The sequence below is a fragment of the Adiantum capillus-veneris genome, chromosome 5, assembly GCF_014529385.1.
Source record: "Adiantum capillus-veneris isolate H3 chromosome 5, ASM1452938v2, whole genome shotgun sequence".
NCBI lineage: Eukaryota > Viridiplantae > Streptophyta > Polypodiopsida > Polypodiales > Pteridaceae > Adiantum > Adiantum capillus-veneris.
Window position 1 is genome coordinate 57,049,168 of NC_140935.1, and position 16,829 is coordinate 57,065,996.

General features: G+C 41.0%; 1 protein-coding gene across 1 annotated transcript; it reads right to left on the reverse strand.

Annotated features, from left to right (window-relative positions):
* Positions 1-3,280: 3,280 nt before the first annotated feature.
* On the reverse strand, positions 3,281-5,853 carry LOC147457359 (putative pentatricopeptide repeat-containing protein At5g52630). Its single transcript, XM_086513573.1, has one exon. The coding sequence runs from the start codon at positions 4,692-4,694 to the stop codon at positions 4,224-4,226; it is 471 nt and encodes a 156-aa protein (XP_086369699.1). The 5' UTR covers positions 4,695-5,853; the 3' UTR covers positions 3,281-4,223.
* Positions 5,854-16,829: the final 10,976 nt, after the last annotated feature.

Here is a 16,829-nt window from a genome sequence, read left to right on the forward strand (position 1 = left end):
ATATGGAGATTTGTGTCATGTGCAAGATCGTGCAACTTTTTTCAGAGATCAAGCAATACTTGCTACGCGGAATAAAGAGGTGGATTTAATTAATGACTATGCATTGCAAAGAATGCATGGAGATTGCAAAGAGTATCTGAGTGCAGATTCAATTTGTATGTCAGAGGAAAACACACATTAGTACACAATTGAATATCTTAATAGCCTTACTCTTGGTGGTTGTTTTCCACCTCATGCTTTAGTCTTGAAAGAAATGCTCCTATCATGTTGCTGCGAAATTTGGATCCAAGACGTGGATTATGCAACGGAACCAGATTGATATGCAAGCAATTTCATCATAAGGTAATTGAGGTAGAGATAGTTACAGGATCGAATATTGGAGAGAGAATTTTTCTTCCAAGGATTGACTTTATTATTGGAAACCAACAGGGGCTTCCATTTCAAATGAAGCGTCGTCAGTTTCCAATCAGGCTTACTTTTGGGATGACTTTCAACAAATCACAAGGACAAACACTTGGAATTATTGGTCTATATCTTGCATCATTGATCTTCTCTCATGGACAGTTGTATGTTGCAATGTCACGTGTACGAAGTGCAGCTTCTATGAGGATTGTTGTCAATACTGAAAACTCTCAAGCGGAGTTTTATTACACTCCAAACATTGTATTCAAGGATGTATTACAACTAGCAAGCTCATAACAATAAGTTCAAATTGACATTCTGGCTCTCACTTAAAGTCAGATACACTTGATATTAAATTTTATTCATATCTCTTAGATCAAAGTATTGTCCATAGATGGATCCTCGACGCAGTGCCTCCTATGTAGTGGGTCACATCACTGAATTCATTCAAGATATTTATCTTCTTTTTTAAATTAGCTTATTACCTTGACCTATTATTTTCTTGAGAAGATTGGCTTATACATTGACTTACTCTGTTGAAGATCCACCGCACCGGAGGGGAAGAGTTCTTGCTATGTTTTTGGTGATCTTATTTGATCAAACTCATATTATATTGTAAGAGTTTTTATATATGGTATATTTGTAGTTTAAAGCTTTTATTGCTCTACATAATTCATGGATGCCTTTGCAGAGATCACTCTTATCGAGGTTTTATCATTGTAGGCGTTTATGAAATGCTATACTTAGGAAGAGATATGTCCACGGAAGTTCTTGGATATTATCATGTTGCCTTTTCTTCGAACCACGAGCATCGTCAAATTCAAGTTAATATTTGGTTTGTGAGTGACGAGAGGCCACTCAATGCACAACAGGTGGGGGTTGTTGGAGACCACACTACACCATATCGGTTGAGGATATTTACTCAAGTTGAAACACCACCCCGTATCTTGCAAAACATATACAACATAGGTCCTTGGACTTATAGAATCCCTAATGTGGTCTCTCGAAGACTACACTTTGAATAACTGTTTTGTATTGTCTCTTTGTGAAGTTGTGAAATTTCAAAGTCAGTTGAATTGCTTTCATTCCTCTCTCTCTCTCTCTCTCTCTCTCTCTCTCTCTCTCTCTCTTAAATCCTTCACTAAAACAAAAGAAAGAAGGACATGGTTCTCTACGGTATGATCGTCAAAGTCTTCTTTATTCTATTTCATCTTTGTTCCTCTTAAACTTCCAAATCTGTGCTGTTAGAGCAGATAAAGAATGACACGATACATCATGGTTTCGTACACCCTCAATGATGTACCTACTTATATTAGAGGTATGTAAATATAAAATCTTATCTTTGTTACTTACTTTTATAAAAAATGAGAACTTTGTGGCCTTTATTTTGTATGTTTACACGTGTTACATTTTTTCTAGATCCTCCATTGTGGAGGGGTCCTGCACATGCTGAGGATATTGTTCGTATTATCGAGGATTTTGAGATCCTTCGGTGCGTATAGCTTGAATTTGAATCCATATGACGTTAAATGTGTTGTTACTTTTTATGTCTGAATGGTTGGTTGTTATTTTCATTGCAGACTTCAATATTATTGCAGACATTCTGTTTTGGCATTATATGAAGCACGATATTTTAGAAGTGTTGTAGGTTATTATCACATAGAGTTTGATATAGATGATATGCAAATCACTATACGAGAGTTAGGTATGCAACGGCCTCTCAATTGCAACTTTTCATACGGTCCCTATGGAGTGAATGAATGGATTTTTAGAATCTATTCTTTGGGTGAATCACCTCCACGCCTCGATCGCAGAGTTCGACGTGTCGGACCTTGGATCTTGAGAGTTCCAAGTAGAGTGTGTCGTAGGCTCAACTTCTCTAGATAATCAAACACTTTGATCCATTGTCTATGCATGCTAAGTATCATATTTTTTTAGTTATTGGTGGCTTATTGAAGTGGGTTTTTATCTACTAGATAGGTTAATGAGAGAGAGAGAGAGAGAGAGAGAGAGAGACAGAGAGAGAGACAGATTTACGAATTGCTAATATAGGTTAATATGGGTCATGATGTATTGGCTATTCTCCCAATACATATAAGGATGACTATATATTTGAAAGTTAAGGAAGAGTACATTTGTCAAGGATATGGTACATGGTGTTGGTGGCATCATTGGGTATATTTATATGCTGATGGGTGGTATGGAAATTGTGGACGGTTAAGCATTTCACTATGCAAAGTGTCACAAGTATTGAGCGAAATAAAATTGATGAGAGTCCTACAAGAACTACATATGGTTGATATTTATTATGTCAATGTTTGTGGTTGTGATATTCAGTTGCGAAAGATATATCACAATAACAAATCTTACATTTCGGATGAAGAGTTTGAAATTTTAAAATTAATTGTGAAGTTTATCAATGGGATATATTGGAGCGATCCTGAATCGTCCAATTATAGAGTAGAATATGAGTTGTTGCAAGCAAAAAAATTCGAATGTTGTAAAGACTTTGACCTAATGAAGCTCTTGACACTTTTTGGCATGACAATCAATAATTGAAGTATTTATAATGTGCTTATACTTTTTTAAAGTGTTTAAGTGGCCATGTTGATCATCTCTCTCTCTCTCTCCCTCTCTCTCTCTCTCTCACACACACACACACATTTTAAGCTTTGAGTACTAATATTGTTTTCTTTTCTTGCAACCAATTAAATGGCCCACGAAATTATGATTATTTTTTCAAGTGTAAAAAACATTATTATTGATGCCTTTGAAGAAAATTTGTTACCTGCTGAACGGGGATGGCAATGGGCATGGGAAGTGATTGAGAAAAACTACACTATTTGGAGATCATATATAGATAATGAGTTGGACACGATTTACATCAAGTTGTTTGATCCCTATTTTTTTCCCAACATTAGGCTAATGCTCTTAAAGCAAGAGCTTGGGATGATTCGTCATTACAAGATTTACTTGAGTTGAGTTCAAAAAGTAGATTTAAGACAAGTTTGTAGAGCTCCAACTCAATATCTTGATCCTGTTGAAATAGCACGACTATGAGTGCTATGCAGATATGTTCCTGAGCCTTTTTGGCAATAATGTAAACTATTTTTTTATGTAAAGTTTCGATCGTGTGAGTGTGGATCGTGTGTGTGTCATTGAGAGATGTAAAAAGATGCATACACACTCAAACACATACAGAGTGAGGTGGTAAGAGCGAGCGAGGCCCGCCGGTAGGCGGGGCGCGCGAGCTAGTAGATCTTTAAGGTCTCTTGCGATAGTTTCCTACAACGTTAAAATCTTCTTCTTCTTCTCCCCGGCCTCTCTCTCTCTCTCGCGCGCTCGCGCCCATATAATGTGCCATCAAGAATTCCTTTTGGTCGAAAAGCAAGACTGTTGATGAACAGCGGTATGCACAGAGGTCATTTGAAGGTTGAGTACATTTCTGATCTGATGCAAAGAAGGGCAAGAGACAGTTACCACCTAGGGCTGCTCTATTGACGTTATCAGTGTACAAAGCTGTCTTCAGCAGCTACTGCTGCTAATGCACAAAGTCTTGGCCGGACGTGGTGATCGATGCCAAGGATGTGGACTCTGCTCCATATTTCATGTGATGAGAGAAAGACAAATGGAAGGAGGAAGAGTCCTATAAAGAAGAGGCCTTCTGTTGAAGTTGTGGCGAAGACCCAACAAAACGTGGGTGCCTTACACTCCTTGCCCCTCAAGAACAGCTGTCTGGTGCCAGTAGAACTCCATCAACTCCTGCTGTTGCAAGCTATTAATAGTATTGCTAGTGCTGGTCGTGGTGCTCTAAAAAAAGCTCAATTCCGTAGGCTTTCTCTTAACAACTCAAAGTAGGCTTGGCTGTCATCCACCGGACCTGTATGGCTACAAGTACTAAGAACAATGGAAAACGTTATTAGATCTGGCTCTATGCCTTCTTCAATCATTCTCTCAAGCAGACAAAGAACGGTCTCATTCTTTCCTATCTGTGCATACCCTACCATAAGAGCACTCCATAAAGCCACATCTTTTACTGGAAACTTATCGAACATGTGTTGAGACTCCACAAGCATACCACAACTGGCATACATTACTACCCCAATGCCCAAAATGGAATCCTTCTCAAGCAATCCATTTTTTATAATATGCATGTACCCTGCAATAAGCCCATTCCATGAAACTGCGCCAGGAACTGGAATCTCATAAAAAACTTCTTGTGCTATATCAAATGCATTACATTTTGCATACATGCCAACAACTGCATTAGCAACCTCTATATGTGTTTCCATGAACTAATTTGTCGCAATTTGAGCATGCACTTCTTGGCCTTTCTTTAGAGCTTGTATGCTGCCACATGCTTTCAAAATGCATGAAAATGTAACTGCATCTGGAGAATACCCAGAGGCTTGCATCTCCTCAAAACAATGAAGTGCCTTTTCATATACATATCTCAAAGAGCACTGCCAATAACAATATGTCTTCCAAATAAACACTCTCTTACAGCCTGAGCATGAATGTCCCGGCCTTTGTCCAAGGCTCCAAAGCTGCCACATGCTTTCAAGATGCAAGCAAAGGTGAATTTATCAGGAACAAAGCCCCCCAACTGCATCTTCTCAAAGCAAAGCAATGCTTCTTTATTTTGTTTTCTTTGAGCATAACCTGCTATTAGGGCAGTCCATGAGACTACATTCTGGAATCGAAGCCCATCGAATGCTCTTGTGCCTTTTCAAGAACTCCATACTTGCCATACATGTCTATAAAAGTGCATTACCTACGACAATATGCTTTTGAAGTACAGGCTCTTTCGAGTAGCATTTTTTGGAAGCAATCTAAAGCTATTTCGCCATGTCTGTGCAAAGCATACCCTGAAATAAAAGCATTCCGAGAGACCCCATTACAAGATGGAAGCTCATCAAACACTCCCTTGCTTTATCAAGAGCACCACTTTTGGCATACATAGTGATCAATGTGTTTCCAACAAAAGCATTCTGCTTGAGCAATCCATTCCTGTGGACGTCTCTGTGTAGAGTGCTGTCTCTTTGCAGGTTCCCTCAGAGAAGCAATGATAGAGACGGCAAACTCGGTGTCATCTACAGAGTTGTCACAGGTCATATGTATGTCCTTGCTTTCAGCTGCTCTGTTTTAAAACCTCTGTACAATTTTCTGTGCCTGATGTTGCATTCTCTATCATCCACTCTCTAGCTCCATCTCAACCAGGCATGGGCTGCAGCAACCAAGGATCCACCGACACTGCCGCATAAACATGTCCCTTCAAACTGAAACAAAGCGCAGACCGGCAATGCCTTAATTCAATACATGCAGAAACCTGAAGTTTGCTTATAGGGGTACTATGATGCTCTCTAGAGAGCCCCGCTGCTGTTCTTTCTCTCTCTCTCTCTCTCTCTCTCACACACACACACACACACTCTCTTTTTTTCTTGTAAATCTTGTTGATTTAAATTAAAAGTGGGAAACCTCAAAGCAAGGAAAAACCACCAAGCAGAAAAGATACAAAAAGTGGAGCAACATAAGGCTCCAAGGGCTAGAAACAGCCAAAGTAAATCCTATAGGCATCAAGAGTGATGTCCCCAGCATCATAAGCAAAATGAAACTCCACCAAAAATTTGAAGCAAGGGAAAGGGTCAATAGCAATGCCTTGAAACATCAAGGAGTTGCGGTGGTGCCAGATGGTCCACAGAACCCAAAATCTAGCCCAGTTAGAAAAAACTGTAAACTAAGATTGCAAAGACCGAAGCTCCCCAAAAAGCCAAAACCGCCTACGGAAAGTGGCGGAGGGAAAACGCAACCGATGCCTGCCGAATGAAGGATTGAGAGCAGCGACTGCCCCACAATAAGTGCGGCACATTCTCCTCAGCATCATGAAATCTGAGACAATGAGAAGACGCAATATGCCGAGCACGAAATAAGCTGCCAACAGGTAAAACTCCAACCAAGCAACGCCACAAGAAAATACATTCCTTCAAAGGTAGATGATTTCGCCAGATACCAGCCAAGGTTTGCCTTCACCATAAGGCTTCTTTGAAGAGGGACCACAGCTGATTACCATGTTATGTGCAGCGGAATGAATGTTTGAACTTTGCTCAAGATGAGTGCTCCGAACTGTGCTCAAGGTTCCTTTTGTTCTTATGGAAGAGAGAGCCTTCCGTTCTTAATGAGAGAATGCTATGATCACAAACAAAGTGAATGGACATTGTGCATGAAAGTGTATGAGACTGAAAGATAGAGAGAAGAGAGATACGACACCAGAGACGTTGTAAAACCCTCCTTTAAAGGCCCCACTCTCGTCGGCGAGAGTGGTCTACTATTGATTACACAAACTGGTACAAACGGTATGCATGAGACTGATGCAAGTTTAGGCTATGTCGACGACAACGACGGGGATGACGACACCGACATAAGGACTGAAATCTGCAATCTTTTATCTGTTGTCCAAAAACGCTATGGGCTGAAATCTGCGACTAGTTCAAAAACGCTGATTTTGGGGGTTGTTTTTGTAGGTCTTCGTCAATGAAAATCTTCAGGTTTAGGGCTGAAAACTGAGGTTTCTTAAGGCTGAAATTGATGGTCTTTCCGGGCTGAATCTGCTACTCTTTTAGGGTTGAACTTGCATGTTATTCATTGCTGAAAACGCTGCACTGCTATGGTTGACAACGCTGCAAAACTGCAAACGCTATGGTCTGCAAAATCGCTAGTGGAAGGGATATCCAAAAACGCTAGCTAATGGGAGGATTCTGTGGCGATGATGCTGAGGCAAAAACGCCAGGCTGATGTAGGGGCTAGGCGATGATGCTTTCCAAAAATTCTAGCTTGTTGAGGCTGTTGTTGTGGGTGGCGATGATGCTTGATGAAGAAAACGCTAGATCTGGGTCTTGCTTGGAGGGAAGTCCACCAAGGGGTCTTGTTGAGAAGTTGCCTATTGAGCTTGGCTCCTGTTGCCTCTTCTGCCAAATAGTGCTAGTTTAGGTTTTCTTATATACAAACTTACTCAATTTGCTCTACCTACTTTCCAACAAAAGTCACTTAAAAATAAAAAGTGAAAATGTCAAAAATAGGGAAAATAGGCTAAATGCACTGGAAAATTTCCCTAACTGATTCTAATGGATTTTGATGGGAATGCTTATGATCATGCTGTGTGCAACCAGAGGATATGCATCTACATTAAGTTCCTGGGCATGCACGGTCTGCGAACAGACTCACAAAAGTACCAGATCACTTCTAAATCTAGACTGACTGGACTGACTGAACCCTTGTTATGCTGAAGCTTGTCCACGGACACATAGGGTTGGATGTGTCATGTGACATCCCCTCCTTTTCAAAGTGACGTATGGGTACCGAACTGTATGGTGTCGAGGGAGATTGCCAATAGCATCCAGAATCCTAGAAGGGACTCTTCGCCGGCCTACTCTGATGTGTGGGTCGTGCGGTACTTGAACTTCATAAAGGTCTGCAACGCTTGTTTCTTTGGGCCTCGCCGAAAGCAACAAGTCTTCTGTGGCTCCTTCGATGCTTCAACTTCGTCGAGAGTCATGCTTCTTTCTTCATTAAGAATCTCCATGGCTGAAAATTCCTGAAACCATTTCCAACACAAAAACATGAACATACCTATTCCATGTAAAGTGAGTGGAAAAAATCTTGTCTTCCTCAAAGACTGTGCATGCAATGTAGATGGACATAGAGACGGAATGCCAAACCGTTCATCAAACACATGCAAACAATGAGATCGAATCTTTTCTTTCGGATCTAAATCAATCAACTAGCAATTCACAACGGAAATGCCCATGCTTGGTGATCATACTTCCATGTGCTCTATCTACAACTGTGTCATGCCAAGGAAGATACATGGAATGTGACTTCCTTACATACATACTTTTCATCTTTTCATGAACAATCCATGAGTGAAACGTGCTCAACGTACAATATGTCATGCCTAGGAAAAGGGATCATATAGAGGCGCTGACTAAAATACAGGAAACGATCACGAATGAAACACTCGAACAATGCGTGCGTATCAATTATGCGAACACATAATACTTCCTGTGAGGCTTCTTTGGACCTATGCTCAAGAGCCAAGATCGGTTCTTCCTGAGGGTGTTCTTTCTGAGGGAGTTCTTCCCTGGGGGTTCTTTGGACCTCAACTTGAGAGCCAAGATTGTGTCTTCATGATTGATCGTCTCTGCAATGAGGTTAGCTTCACTAGAGAAAGTATCAACTAACACATCATCCTTCTTGTGAACAATCACATCATCTTCATGCAAATCATTGTCATTCAAATCATCATGCTCATCATTATCATTCAAATCATCATGCTTCTCATAATCATGCAAATCCTGTGAGTCATGCTTGGGAGAAGAAGAGACTGAGAGAGTCTCCGTTCCCCAAATCTCTTGCATCTGTGCCTGAACTTGAGAAAAGAGTCGCCAGAACTCTTTGTTGTGTCGGTCGCTCTGCTCTTGTATTGCTTTGGCCGCCTTTCTTTCTGCTTCTCTTTCTGCATTACATTTCTGCCATTCTTTCTGCGTGTCTGAGATCCATTTCTGCTTGTCTTGCTTCGCGTTCTAATTTCCTTTCCATGAACATCTGCTCCAACTCCTCCATAGGAGTTAGTACAACCCTTGACATAGATGGGGAAGGGGGAGTGTTGGAAAAACCTCCTGGTGGGAAAAATTCTTCTTCGCCTCTCTCATGCTCATCACCTCCAAGCGAAGTATCCATTCCGCTTCATGTGATGACCATCCCGAAGTCGTGGGTTCTTGTGGATTCTTGTGGTCTTGGGATCTTAAGTTCACGAGGAACTTGGGTTCTTGGGGATCTTGGGTTCTTGAGGTTCTTCTTGAGTTTCTTGAAGTTTCTTGAGGGTCTTGAGGTTTTCTTTCGCTTGCAAACCGTGTTTGAGAAGGATATTCTCTTCACCCGAGTTATACTCCTTTCCGCGGGCGCACCCCTTGGCGGCCTTGCACTCACACCAAGGTTGCTTTTTTCCACCTCACGTCGATTGGCCGGCCGCTAAGTGCATGGTCCCCTGTCAATGAGTGAAAAGAGGCACAAGGGGAGGCTCGACAAGCCCTTCTTTCTTGGGTTTCCTGTCACTCTTCAAAAACACGATTAGGAATCAACACGCCCAAGCGAACTTGGGTTCGTGCAACCGCAACAAGGAAAAAAAATTCTTGTGATTCTTGTGGCTCTTTCCTTGAGTGATACAGAACACTGTCAAAGCTTTGATACCAATCTTATGTGCAGTGGAATGAATGTTTGAGCTTTGCTCAAGATGAGTGCTTTGAACTGTGCTCAAGGTTCCTTTTGTTCTTCTGGAAGGGAGAGCCTTCCGTTCTTAATGAGAGAATGCTATGATCACAAACAAAGTGAATGGACACTGTGTGTGAAAGTGTATGAGACTAAGGGATAGAGAGAAGAGAGATACGACACCAGAGATGTTGTAAAACCTTCTCCGAAGGCCCCACTCTTGTCGGCGAGAGTGGTCTACTATTGTTGAAAGGACGCCCTTTCAACAACGTTTCCATAAAGATTCTGTAAAGATTCCACATAAAGATGGTGATGAAGTAATGAAAATGAAGATGGATGCTGCAACATGAAGATACGAGTTCATGGACGTCATTGAATATCCCGTTATTATTATTTTGAGCCATTACGGCCACTTTTGTAATGTTTACGGGAACCTCATATTTTAAATCGGCACTTGTATTTTGGTCGCAGATGCTTGTATAATGAGTAAAGCCAACTCTGTTTCTTGTAATTAAGCTCTGCAGAAGCCTAAGGACAATTCAGGTCATCTGGCCGGACATTAGGTTTAAAGGCTTTGTATATAATCTAAAACCTAAGGCTTTGTAAAAAACACATCATGTTATCTCAAATAATATACAATCGTGGGTTCTGCAGCACACAGTAGTGAGCTTCATGCACACACACCGTCGCGCACACTAATCACATTGCAGATATGAGAGTAGGAGCGTGTTAGCATCGAGGAGCTCTCCGCGTCGACGCAAGCAATGCAAGCCAAGGACCACATCGCTAGCCCGCCTACTACGAGCTATATTTGGTCGTAAGTACCTCAAACGACATCCGTTCTGAATGATCGAGTAGTCATTAGAATCAGGGCGAGAAGCTCTTCGTGTTGATGTTTTTGTAGATCAGTTCCGGACACTTTGGAAATTTCTGTTTTGAGTCTATCGCGACAGCGATTAGAGGTCTTACAGTTATGGTTTTCAGGGTCTAGGTGTTTGGCCACATAGGATATGTACTTGTGAGTCTTACCCTCCGATTTCGAGTCATTCCGATATGATTTCAGACTGTTTCGAGCTTGTAGTGTTTCGTAGGATGCGGTCTGTTTCTTTGCTTTATGGTAGTGTTGTGGTAGGATTAGTGACTGTAGAGTGTTGTTCGTGTCTAGCTCAGGGTTGAAAACCCAGAGATTGCCTCCATGCCCTAGTGGGGTCAGCTACGTCCTCGGATTGACAGTTTGTTGGTCTGTGTTCTCGTTGTGCTCCATCGTCCGTCGCGGCATACCCGCTAACATTGGCGCCGCTGCCGGGGACGAAGCGCCTAAACTAGAGTGTTGTCACCATTTGCCTTCTTAGTGGGAAGTCAGAGAGCGGATCTCTTGACTGAGGGATAGCCAGGGAGCCTGCGTCTCGCTCAGGTGGTCCACCATGAGGTTGAGGTATGGTTATATTATTTTGTTGTGTGTTTAGATTAAGTTTTATGGTTTGTGTGTTTGGTTGTGACTTATGGTTGTGAAGAACTTTAAAAAAAAAAAGAACGCAAAGAAAAACGCAAAAGGTAAGTAGCAGGCTGTTTGATTGCCAGAAAGCAAAAACAACCATTCAACCATCCAAAGTAGGACTTTAGGTAGTGTAGGACATCTGATGTTGATCTAGAGCAATTTTGACATGAAAATGTGCTTGAAAACACAAAAGGCGAAATTGTGCTGATTATGGTAAAAGTGCTCTGAAATGGTCGTTTGAAAGCCGATTTGAGTGCTTGTTTTTGCATTGGAGACCTTAAGGTAGGGGGAAAACACAGATTTGGTCCAATCCAAAAAAAAAAAAACTAAAAAAACTAAAAAAAAAACCAAAAATCTGAAACCAAATCTGCAATTTGTAAAAAACAAAAAGTTTGACCTCAAGACCTTATTTTGCATATGCTCTAGAGCTTGTATGTGAAATTTCAAAGCATTTGCATCAGTGCTTGTGCATCTAAGTGGGAATTTTCTTTTTCCGAGTGTAAGGAAGTGAACTGTGAAATGCTTGAATCCAAAGGAAAAGAAGTCCAAATTGAATGAAACTTTGGGGATAGGCTTCTAAGGGCATTGGGAACCAAACTGTCCAAAAACAGAGAAAAAAATCATTTCCCAGTGGCTCTCTGCCTAGTCTATCGCGATAGACTGATGAATTGAAGATATACTCACAATCAAGCAAAACCCCTCATACCACAGGTAAAACACATCAATACAAGGCTACTCCCAAAAAATGAGTGTACTTGGACACCTGCTTGACCACCAAACCTCAAGTCTAGTGTTTAGAGTCTAAGTTCAGAGACACAGTGGTAAAAAGACCTTGACCAATAGTCCAAACATTGCACAACTTTGTGTATTCACTATACAGAGGATAAGGAAACTAGTTGTGAAGAGAACTTTGTAAAAAACCAAAACTGGGAAACTTTATGAGCCTATTGCGATAGGTTGGGGATATTTAGCTGTGGACCTTATTTTGCAAATCCCTCCTAGGGATAGCTTAAGCAGAGCCTACATAGCATACACACCAAATTTCAAGGTGTTTGGATCACTAGAAGTGAATCTAAAGCCCAGATAGAGATTCAGGTTCTGACAAAAACACTAAAAATGGCCCAAAACACAAACCAAGTGTCCAAATTGCATGAAATTTGAGGGATAGACACAAGAGAGTAAGGGGAATCTAAAAGTGAAGTCACAATTTTGAGTTGACTTTTCCTGCACAATCTGCTGTGTCTATCGCGATAGACTCATGACATTTTGAGTGGGACAGTTTTTGGAAATTGTGACTACATAGCTTAAATCCACTCCTCACCTAGACCTTAACCATCATTTCAAATTTGAAATTGGACATCAAGAAGACCACCAAAGCACTTGTCTGGTGTTTTGAGTCAGACTTCAGAGACAAATTGGGTAAAGGGACTTGACCAAATTTCCAAACCTTGTGAAACTTGGTATACATGATCTACAGAGGGTAGGGAACACATCTGTGAAGAGAAAATTTGAAAAAAGTGTCATGTTAGCATACTTGGTGAGTCTATCGCGATAGACTAAGAACCCAGTGAAAGAAACTAAATTTTCAAAACCCTCTGGAGCATAGCTTGTTTAGCCTCTCAGGAGGTTACACACAAAATTTGGTGGATTTTGGACATTGGGAAGTCATCCTATGTCTATTTTCTAGTGATCAGATAGACTCAGAATTCTAGAGTTGGAGTTAGAGACCTAAGAAAAAGTCCAAAATAAGTGAAAATTGGTGAGCAAGGTGTACAGAGCATAGGAAACATGGTGGTAAAGAGAAATCTGGAAAATTTTCAAAATTGAAGAATCTGCTGAGTCTATCGCAATAGACTAGGGTTTTTTCACAAAAATTGAATTTTTTGAAAATTGACCTTAGGGCCTTGTTCTACATGTTGTTGTGAGCCTATGGTTAAAATTTGAGTAAAATGGAGCATTGGAAGTGCATCTAAGTGGATTACTTCACAAGATCAGAAAAGAGACTGTTGTTTGATGCAAGTTACAAAGGGAAAGTATTCCAAATATGTTGAAACTTGGTGAGTAGTATCTCAAGAGAAGGGGGAACTCAAATCAGTAAAAACATTTGAAAAACTGTATCCCAGTAACACTCTGGTGAGTCTATCGCGACAGACTTAGGAATTCACTGTAGAAAATTCAAAATTCAAATCTGACTTCATATTTGGGTTCAAAAGGCCCATTATACCCTGTACACAAAGTTTGAGTGCATTTGGACATCTGCAAGGGGTACTTGGTGAGTCTATCGCGATAGACAACTGAGGAAAAAATTTTGAGAAAATTTTTGAAACCAAGTATACCACTGGGTTTATCATTGCCTAAGGAGTGCACACACCAATTTTGGGCTCAAACTGACCACTTGGAAAAACATCAGATAGAGCAACTTTCCAAATTACATCTCACTGTTTTGGTCATAAGTTTCACATACGGACTCCGATTCCAAAACTTTTTTTAATCAAAATGTAGCTTGAGAGCAGCACTACAGATCTTAGAGTAAATTGACCAAAATGGTTGCCAACAGCATACATTTTGGTTAGTTTTGAAAAAAACGCTATTTAAGGCCTCAAAATGCATCCGGAAGTCAGGGGTGTCTAAAACCGACAATTTGAGAGAATTGTGAGAAAACGCTCACGGTTTTGGACATAGTTTTGGATTTTCCCTGACCAAAACACTTGAACACACTGAGAGAGGTATTACTACAACAAGCTAGAGCTGTTAAGCCTAGAAGTCATGTCTACATCAGACTCAGACTCAGCTTATACAAGCACATGGATTTCAGGGATAGATGAGCACCCGCCCAGAATAGATCTTCCAAACCTACAGTACATAAAGACCAATTTTGTGGAGAGAGTTTGGACGTATAACCATGAAAGTGAAGGACTATATAGGTATATTAATGAAAATCAATTCAACCTTTACAGTTGCTTAGAGCCTTACCCAGATGAGCTGACAGAATACAAGCTCTTATATGTCTATACATACGAGGTTGACGGACAATGGACATCTTTATTTGTTGACAAGTATGGATGAGAATATAGAGCTGTAGAAAGCACAAATCCGCGAACCAAATTAGAGATGAGTGGATATTTGGTCAATGAAGGACCTCAGATACATCCACCAAACACAAGAACCTCTAAGAGAATTCCAAAGAGGGGACCACCACCTGGATTTCCTCCTAGAGCGATAACGAGAGATGAAACGATACCAGAGAGGAGTATTGTTCCACACTTTGCACCCCAAAGTATAAGACTATCTCAGCTAAGAAAATGGGTAAATAGAAAGTAAAATGGCATAGGAGACCCATACGCCCATGTCTCGGCTTTCAAGCAAGTCCTACGAGCAGAACGAGTAGAGGACTTCCACACGCAGTATGAGGGTTTTGGACTTACATTGGAGGACAATGCACAAGCATGGTTTGAACTATTGAACCGAAGAGAGTTCACAACCATTGAGAAAATGTTGGATGAATTTGTTCAAGAATTCACCAAGAGGGGCATAAAACATAACACCCTTCCTAAGATTCAGGAATTTAAACAAGGCGAAACAGAATCATTGCGACATGCAATACTGCGTTTCAAGCAATATGTTGCTAGATGTCCTACCCAAGAGTTACCCACGCCAGAACGTCAGATCCTATGCTTCATCAAAGGACTTAGGAATGAGAATCTCCAAAAGGACCTATACATGAAAAGATACCAAACCTTGGAAGAGGTGACCAAAGTGGCAGTTGACCTAGTTGACAATTGCAAATTCTATGAAGATGGTCAGAAGAAGATGAATGATGCGAGTGAGAAAAAGAAAACCGCTGATCTTGAGGATCAAACAGGGAATCTAGGACAAATCCAAGTAAATGTTGAGGAGCAAATCATAGAGAATGTGATGCAACGCATCAACCACTCTGACAGAGTACTAGCCTATGGAGTTCCTCAATGACGCAGGTGCATGACATGTGGAGGGGACCATCCGACGCAATATTGTCCTGACTATAGACCTAAGACTCCACCAGGGTTTGAGCATGTTATGTCTCAACCTCCTAGATATCATCCTGTAGTGGAACAAGTGTTCTTAAGTGAAAGACCCATAGCTACTAGAAATGCATATGAGAGTCATGAGCTTCAAACAGAAAGATATGTGGTAGATCAGAGGCCACTTCAAGGTCAATATCAAGTATTGCCACAACAACCAATACGTCCATGTGACAGATGTGGTAGTAGTGATCATTTGATTAAGAATTTTCCACACCATGATATCATGATAACTGTATATTGTAAGGACTGTGCAATCACACATATGATTTTAGATTGTCCTAAGAATCCAAGAAAGAAAGGTAAAATGCAACCACATGTTACCTTTCCTTCTACCAGCAAATCAGAGAAAGAACGAGCCGCAACAAAAGGAGAGATGACAACAACAATAGACCAAGAAACAATTGCAAAAGAACAGATGCTTAAACAAAAAGAAGATGAAAGTAAGCAAGTTGCTCCAGTAAACGTTGTCACAAGAGCACAAGAAAAAGTGCAAGAGCAGAAGCCTACAAATGGAGAGACTAGTAAGAGTTCCAAAAGCCGTAGAAACTCTAGACGAGCAAGAAGGACTAGAATGAAAGCGAGACTAGAAAGGGAGAAAGGAGAAGAAAAGGCTGTTACAGCTGAGTTGGAAACAACTCAAGAGCAACAGACACAGCAAAGGGAAGCTGAAACCCTTAAACCAGTTGAAGCACCCAAGAGTGCCAGCTCAGGAGGATCTGTCCTAGTGGACAAATTCAATGAGCCTTTAGACGCGATTTTACAGGCTTATGAGGCTAGATTGGAAAATAGACAAACCTTAGAACAAAGATGGATGACCCATCCTTATCCCGAACTAGAGAAGCAGAGGCTAGAAATGTGTAAGCAGCTCATTATAACTGCTCAAGCATTGCTAGAACCACCTCCACCAGAAGTGAAGGATAGGATAGTCACCCCAGTGCACAAAGATGAGAGCATTAAAGTAGACGAATTGCCTAGAGAAGAACTGGATCATAGGGAAGAACCATTGCCAAGGTCGCAAGACTCAAGGGTAGTCCAAAATACAAAAAATGAATCAATGAAGGATTTCCCACCCTATGTTCCTATAGTTGAGGAGTAGTGGCCAGAGGAGTTATGGAAGGCTGTCCGAGATGCCTGAAAAAGAGAAGAGGATGCTGGACCAGCACCATTTCCTGAAATCACATTAGATAGACCACAAATGAGTGTTGATGCGAGGTCATATTATGGTGACGTAGGATCGGTAGCCTCCGAAGACAGTAGACCTGCATCGTTAAGAACTTTGCCACAGTACATGGGAGATTTTGAGGCAAAGTCGGAGATTGTGAGAGTTTCATCACAGAGGCTAGGAGGGACAAAAGAATTGGACACAAAAATTTTGACTGACTTGCTATCCACGCCAGTGAAGTGCACAATTACGTTGGCAGAACTTTTAAAAATCAGGCCAAGTATATGGACGGATATAGGAAAATGCTTGGAAAAAATTGGGATCAAAATCCCGTTAAGGTTCCTAGAAAAAGATCTAGATGAGATCGAGAAGCCTAGATCAAATGTAAGACCGGTACCTCTGAACAAAGTAGGAGAGTACTCTGAAGGAGAAGATGGTA